This window comes from Engraulis encrasicolus, chromosome 14, assembly GCF_034702125.1.
Source record: "Engraulis encrasicolus isolate BLACKSEA-1 chromosome 14, IST_EnEncr_1.0, whole genome shotgun sequence".
Taxonomy (NCBI): domain Eukaryota; kingdom Metazoa; phylum Chordata; class Actinopteri; order Clupeiformes; family Engraulidae; genus Engraulis; species Engraulis encrasicolus.
The window spans coordinates 45974605-45982104 of record NC_085870.1 but is presented as its reverse complement, the minus strand read 5'-3'; the positions used below and the strand labels follow the sequence as shown (position 1 = coordinate 45982104).

General features: G+C 47.6%; 1 protein-coding gene across 1 annotated transcript in view; it reads right to left on the bottom strand.

Moving 5' to 3' along the window:
• Positions 1–7500, bottom strand: part of celsr2 (cadherin, EGF LAG seven-pass G-type receptor 2) — a 137342-nt gene that overhangs the window by 61738 nt on the left and 68104 nt on the right. The window contains exon 4 of the mRNA XM_063215926.1: positions 6371–6593. Within this exon, the coding sequence (XP_063071996.1) occupies positions 6371–6593 (223 nt within the window). The remainder of the gene's footprint in view (positions 1–6370; positions 6594–7500) is intronic.

Genomic DNA, 7500 nt, shown 5'->3' with positions numbered 1-7500 from the left:
GAAGAGAAGAGCAGAAAAAGGCAAAAGGTGGATGCAGATGCAAGACCTACAAGAGAGATAATTGGGACAATAGAGCGGGACGATGGAGATGGAGAAGAGAAGAGGGAGAGTAAGAAGAGACATGGACGAGAAGGAGTGGGGCCTTCAGGCAGCAAAACAGGCAGAGGAGGGGAGCACAAGAGGTGGAGGAGAGGGGAAGAGAGGGGAGGATGGGGAAGAGATGGTGAAGAGAAAGAGGAGGAGAAAAGTGGGGATGTGGAAGACAAATGGGAGAAGGAGGGAGGATTGGGGAGAGAGGGTTGGGGAGAGATGATGAAGAGAGGAGTGGGGGTGTGGAGCAAAACTGGAAGAGGATGAGAGAAGTGGGGATGGAGGGGAGGTGATGATGAGAAGAGGGAGAGAGGGTGTAGAGGAGAGGTAGAGAAGAGGGGAGATGCTGGGACGAGGAAGAGAGGATGTAGAGGGGAGGTAGAGGAGAGGGGAGGATGGAGGGATGATGATGAGAAGAGGAAGGGAGGGTGTAGAGGAGAAGTAGAGAAGAGGGGAGGATGGAGGGTGGAGGGGAGATGATGAGAAGGGGAGTGGAGGAGAAGAGTGGAGGAGAAGAGGAGTGGAGGAGGAGAAGAGTGGAGGAGGAGAGAGTAGTGGAGGAGGAGAGGAGTAGAGGAGAGGAGAGTGGAGGAGGAGGAGTGGAGGAGGAGAGGAGTGGAGGAGGAGAGGAGTGGAGGAGGAGAGAGTAGTGATGATGGGGGGGCGCACAGGGCTCCAGAGTTGCCATGGGGCACGTAGAGAGCATGACCTGCTTACGGAGCAGAATAATCGGGCACCGCGGGGGCACGGCCACGGCCCAGATCCACCCCACCAGGATGGTCTGAATGGGCTGTGACAGCCCCGTACAGTAGCAACTCAGATTAATCATCACTAATGGAAGAGAAACAACACAGCTCTGTCCAGGCACCGCTGGGGGTGCAGCGCTTTATTGGGACGGACAGCTGGGGAATGGTGAGCTTGGTGTGTTTGGTTATGGTAGTGTGAACGTTACGCAAACGTTTCATTAAAATGGTATTCTACTATTGTACTTGTCAATGTATTGTATTCTATTGTATTGGCTAAATGTCCTCAGTTGACCCGGCAAATAATTAGATTTCTGATTTCTGAAATCAATCCATCTGTGCTTTACGTAAATGTTTATGACCAATTAGCAGATGACCAATAACAACCTTCCCAAAATATCTCAAAATCATTACTTTTTGAGTGGTGGGGAAGTCTTACAATGGTATTTGTGCAACCCTTCTCAATAACAGCTCATATTCCAAAATCATTATTGCTTGAGAGGTAGGCTTGTGTAACAGGGAAAGTGTTTTTTTTTTTGTGAAACCCCTCTCAGGTTGAACATGAATCCAATGATCAACGTAGGCTGAATGAGGGGATATAACAACGACTCACGTCTTGTACCCTTTCCAAGCGTAGAACAGATTTGCTTACTCAAAAAAAAAAAAATCAATGACATCAATCGTTATTGCCGTGAGGTGGCGTTGACATGGCGACGGGTCTCCTTTCCACCTTCGCACCACGGGGGTGTGAAGGCTCTTTGGAGAGCCGAGCGAGGGAGGAAACCTGATCAATGTGATCGTGTAGAGCGGGGTTCGGGTTGCAGCAAGGGGCTGCCTCACAGTCTCCGGTATACTATCTATGCTTTTTACTCGCCATGACTCCCAAGGACCACCGGGGCAGTCCTAAAAAGATGGAAGGTCTTGTGTGTGTGTGTGTGTGTGTGTGTGTGTGTGTGTGTGTGTGTGTGTGTGAGAGAGAGAGAGAGAGAGAGAGAGAGAGAGAGAGAGAGAGAGAGAGAGAGAGAGAGAGAGAGGGGGTGGAATGTGGGAGAGTGACAGAGAGATAGAATAGAGGGGGGGGGAAAGAAGAAAGAAGAAAGAAGAAAGAGGGAAAGTGGTCGGAAAAAAACAAACAGGTCGGAGCGGTTTCCTTTCCTTCTGCGTTCTCACATTTATTTTCCCTCAGTCTTAATGTCCTGCTCATTTCTCCCTCCATCACTCTCTCCCTCCTGTTTCTTCCCACCCCTTCCCTCCATCCTCTCCTCCTACCCCTCCCTTTCTCTTGTTCTCCCTTCCTCCTCTTCAAAAAGTTTCTCACTACTCTTCTCCTCATCCTTCTTATTCTCCCCCTCACTCACTGTCTTCCATCTTTCACAAACATCCTGTCCCACCATCCCTGGCGCGCTCTCTCTCTTTCTCTTTCTCTCTCTCTCTCTCTCTCTCTCTCCTCTCTCCATCTTCTCTTTCTCTTTCGCTCTGTCTCCTCTCTCTCTCTCTCTCTCTCTCTCTCTCTCTCTCTCTCTCTCTCTCTCTCTCTCTCTCTCTCTCTCCTCTCTCCATCTTCTCTTTCGCTCTCTCTCCTCTCTCTCTCTCTTCTCTTTCGTGCCCTCCCTCGCTCCTACGCTATATGAGCCTGGCTCAAAAGCCTAGGCCCTGGCTATAAAGCTCCTCCAACACAAAGCTGTGCTATTTGTCACGCCTCATTCATTAAAGGAGGTGGCGTGGGGGAAATGCAATGCTAGGGCCCCGTGGAGTTTACTGTGGCAAAAGTCTCTACGGCAAGCCAGAGCAGAGCTGAGCAGAGCACAAAGAAACCAACCACCACGTGGAGGTGGCCATCCCTCAGTGTTCATACAGCAAAAACCCTGCCCCAAGTTCGGCTTTTCCGCAATGATGTCAAAGAACGTTCATTTTGAAGCGAATCAGGTGTAAACGACTGGTCTAAAGCAGAAAAGGATAGAAAACAGCAGTGTAAATGTTTTATGTCTATGCCAACAGATGCATCGTAAACCTTGTACGAATGCATTGAATCAAAGCTGTTTGACCTGGCATCAAAAAAACCCCCAGTTGACCCAACCAGCTCTACATTAGATTAGATCGTGAACACTCAAGACAGGTAGTCGAGGACTTCCTTCCTTATAAGGAAACGGTGGCTGGGTTTTACTTTCTAAACTAGGCTTTTGACACGTCTGCTACCATGAGCCGGCACAACGCAACACCGCACTGTTCAACGCAGTGCCACGACACATCACGGTGATGATCACGATCATGAATATCAAATCCCCTGTCGTCTGCGTCCTCTCCTCTTGACAGCCAAGCTTTCATCCTGCGTCTCACCTCTCCTCTCCTTCTCTCATGAGTGATGCGTTCCTTTATATATGAGAGTCTCCTTGCAGACAACTTTGACACGTCTGCCCTCATTTTCCTTTTCTGTTTGTCTGCTTGTGTAACTCATATACAGTCTTGCTTGAGAGAAAATGTTCTCAGTATCATTGCCGTTCTTGTGACTTTTTTGACAGGAGTTTCACTCGTTGTTAGAAGACAGCTACCTCTGACCTTGCAGAAGAAGAAAAGAACAACTTTCTTCTTTCTTTAACCTCCCAGTTTGAACTCTGAATGAGAGGGCGGGAGAGAAGGAGGGATTATGGAGGGAGGAGGACAAAAACATCTCACGCACGCCCTTTACTCGGGGTAAACACTACACAAAAGACAAAAGGGGGGGGGGGGCTGTAATTCAATCCAATGTACAGCTCACGGGCCCATAATGCCGGGGCTCTTGTTACCTCTCTACTGCACAGCTGTGAAAGTGTGCTTGCCCTTCCCTCTTACAGTAACTGAGGGAAAAAGAAAACAATTATATTATTACTACATGGACAACAGCTGGAGCAAGCAGCTGGCCACAGGAGAGAGAGAGAGAGAGAGAGAGAGAGAGAGAGAGAGAGAGAGAGAGAGAGAGAGAGAGAGAGAGAGAGAGAGAGAGAGAGAGAGAGAGAGAGAGAGAGAGAGAGAGAGAGAGAGAGAGAGAGAGAGAGAGAGAGAGCTCTGACCAGCATAGCACACTGTAGATGCCAATTAGATGCTCCGAGCAGAGAGGTGAAGAGGAGGGCAAGAGGAAGAGGAAGACAGAGCATAAGGGCAAAGAGATAATAAGAAGATGACGATGAGGTGAAAGACTAAAGGTAAAAGAGGAAGAAAGAAAGAAAGAAAGAAAGAAAGAAAGAAAGAAAGAAAGAAAGAAAGAAAGAAAGAAAGAAAGAAAGAAAGAAAGAAAGAAAGAAAGAAGACAGACAGCTAATGAGAAATGAAAAGAGAGCAGAGCAAAAGAGGGCAAGAGACAGTGAGATATGAGGGAAAAAAACAGATACTGTATATAGAGAAATAATAAGTGATACAGAAAACAAGAAAGAGAAGAAGAGGAAGAGAGAGACTGACTCATTGCATTACTGTGCCCAATGTGGCTAATGAGGGCCGACTGTGGAGAGAGAGAGGAGCTGGATGCTGTGTGTTAGGCCGCGGACGCTGCGACCGGAAAGAGCAGAGCAGAGCACAGCAGAGAAGAGAAGAGAAAAGAGCAGAGGAGAGCAGAAGAGAGGAAAGCAGAGCAGAGGAGAGGAGAGTGATGCCCTCAGGCACCCCACGCCTCTTAACTGGCCTCTCTCTCTCTCTCTCTCTCTCTCTCTCTCTCTCTCTCTCTCTCTCTCTCTCTCTCTCTCTCTCTCTCTCTCTCTCTCTCTCTCTCTCTCTCTCTCTCTCTCTCTCTCTCTCTCTCTCTCTCTCTCATCCAGCCCTGTCCACGCCCCCTCCTCTCCTCCCCTACTGTACATGACAAACCACTCACTCCCAGATGGACAGACACAGATAGAGATACCTCGGAGAAAGAGGGGGCATGCATGTCAGAGAGAGGACCGAGATGAATGAAAGACAAGACAAGAAAAGGAATGAGGGAGGGAGAGAAATGGAAGAGACAGAGAAAGAGACGGAGATCGAAAGAGAGAGAGATATTGATGAGGGCCTTTTGACCAAAAGACAACAAAATGACACACAGTCAACCTGTCTGGCCCGGGCCGTCCATCCAGGCTGAGGCCATCCATGTAGACGTTGCGTGCCAAACTGGGTAAACACAGAAGGGGCCTGTGCAATGGATCGCAATAGCTGCCCCAGGCTCCTCTTATGGCTTATTCAAGCAAGCATGCTCTCCAAGGAAGAAAAAAAACAACACACACACTTTTCAAGACTAGTTAATGTACTAGTCCACGCTGGGGGCTGCCTGCCAATGCTCCACATTATGGTCTTGCATAGAGAGTAGATATTTTCAAGGGCATCTATAAGATTGCGGTAAAGATCTAAAGGGGGATGTGAAATGTGAAAGATCAAAGCCTCAATGATGTCAGCCCCGGAGAATGGAAAAGATTGATCGGCTGTGGCATTTAACCCACTTCTGTCCAAATGCTGGGTGCAAAGGGTTTGGGTTTGACATTTTAGACACATTGCACCACACAAATTCACTACAAGATTCTCAGATTCTTGGTTAAAAGGGGAACATTGGATTGACTGAAGTATGACAAAATGTAGGGTGACCATTTAAAATATTGACTGCAAGTAAATTAATCAATTACACAGTCAATGGTTTCAAATCAATCAAAATCTATGCAAATCAGTGGTGACTAATGAAATACAGATGGTGATGGACAGTTACTTAACTGATGTGTGTGTGTGCGTGTGCGTGTGCGTGTGCGTGTGCGTGTGCGTGTGCGTGTGCGTGTGCGTGTGCGTGTGCGTGTGCATGTCCATGCATGATTTCTGCTGGTGTGCAACAGTCTCGGGAGAGGAAATAAAAAGGTCAGCAGACTAATGCTGCGTTATGCAAATAATGCATTATAATCATGTTGTTGTAGCAGTAGTGGTAGTGATGCGAAAGACGAATATTAAAAAATATTGTCGAGGGCTGCTCTGGCACAGTGTGTAGAGCACCCTTTCAAAATACATGGGGACCTGGGTTTGTGTCCAGTCATTTCCCAGCCCTAGCTAGCCTCTCTCTCTCTCCCCTCACTTCTTCCTGTCACACTTTCACTATCCTGTTATCATAAAGACATGAAAAGTTCTAAAAATGATTGCTATTCGTGTGTTGTGGTATGTGTAGTCAGCCTGATTATCATCGACGTTCAAATCTCTTCGAGACTTGGTCTGACCAAGAGCATAACAATTAACATTTCCCAAACAACATGGTTGACCCGCCTCCCTTGGTTTGCTTATGGTTGTTTGCTTTCCGACAAAGTGGGAGGAGTACCCGTATTTTCGGGAACTCAGAAAGTACTTGCATTGCTCTTGACCTGACTAGTTGCAACGCTGAAAGTGTTCCGTCACTAGGAGGGCACAGCCTGGCTAATGTGTAGTAGAACTCATGAGAGGGAGAAAGACATTTACATCGATTGTTATTTTTTGTCGTTGTAGTAGGAGTGTGGGTACTCACGAGAGGGAGAAATACATCCATATCGATTGTTACTTTATATTGTTGCAGTAGGAGTGTGGGTACTCACGAGAGGGAGAGGGTGAAGTGGAAGCGTTGGCGGAGGCCCTTGAATGTCAGGAAGGACTGCGGGGGGAAGTTGCGGGTGGTCATCTCGCAGTAGGGCTTCTCGAAGCCGCCCATCGGACACTCGCAGCGGAAGCCGCCCACCAGCAGGTTCACACACGTGCCGCCGTTCTTGCACACGCCCGGCGCACAGCGACCGGACCTGGAGGATAGCTCACATCGCTCCCCTGCACCGAGAGGGAGAGAGAGAGAGAGAGAGAGAGAGAGAGAGAGAGAGAGAGAGAGAGAGAGAGAGAGAGGACACATTCAGGTCAGAAACACAGTCAGTTTACACCGTGTACAGACACACACAAACAGACAGAAAAAGACAGACACACACAGACACACAGACATGCACACATGCACAGACACAGACACAGACACAGACACACACACACACACAATCAAATAATGAAGAAATAATGAAGAAGCTGCGCAGCTCTCAACAATAATAATAAAAAATAAAACAGCAATATTCATTTCGTTTTAGGGTGAGACAGAGTGCATATGACAGTCAAAACAAAAAAAATGCAATACCTGGAGGGAAAAAAACACACTAAGGTAGAGAGAAGGGGAAGGCTCTTCAAAAATCTCCTTACGCTTGCTCGTCATGACACACTTGTAAGTAAGCCCCTCTTGATAAAAGCAGACGCGGAATGCAATGTGATAGAATGAGGGAATGTAGCAAAATTATATAAAAATGACAGTAAAAAGTGCAAGAGAGCAAAAAGGCTGAAACAAGCACCTATATTATAAACGGTAAGGAAAGAGGGATAGAGAGGAGGCAGCGGGAGGTATAAAAACAAAAGAATAGAGGAAGAGAGAGTGCCTAGAATAGGAAATGCTTGCATAGGAGGGAGGAGGTGGGTGTATGAGAAAGCGTTTGAGAGAGTTGAACAAAGAGAGAGGGATGCAGAGAGAGATGGACAGAGAGATACAGAGGTGAAAGGGAAAGAGGGATGCAGAGAAGAGAGGGACAGGCAAAAGATAGAGAGAGACTGATGCAGAGCGGAATGAAAGAGAGAGAGAGGGATGCAGAGGAAGAGAAAAAGGATACAGAAGCGAGCAAGAGCGGGGGGATGTTGAGGTGAGAGA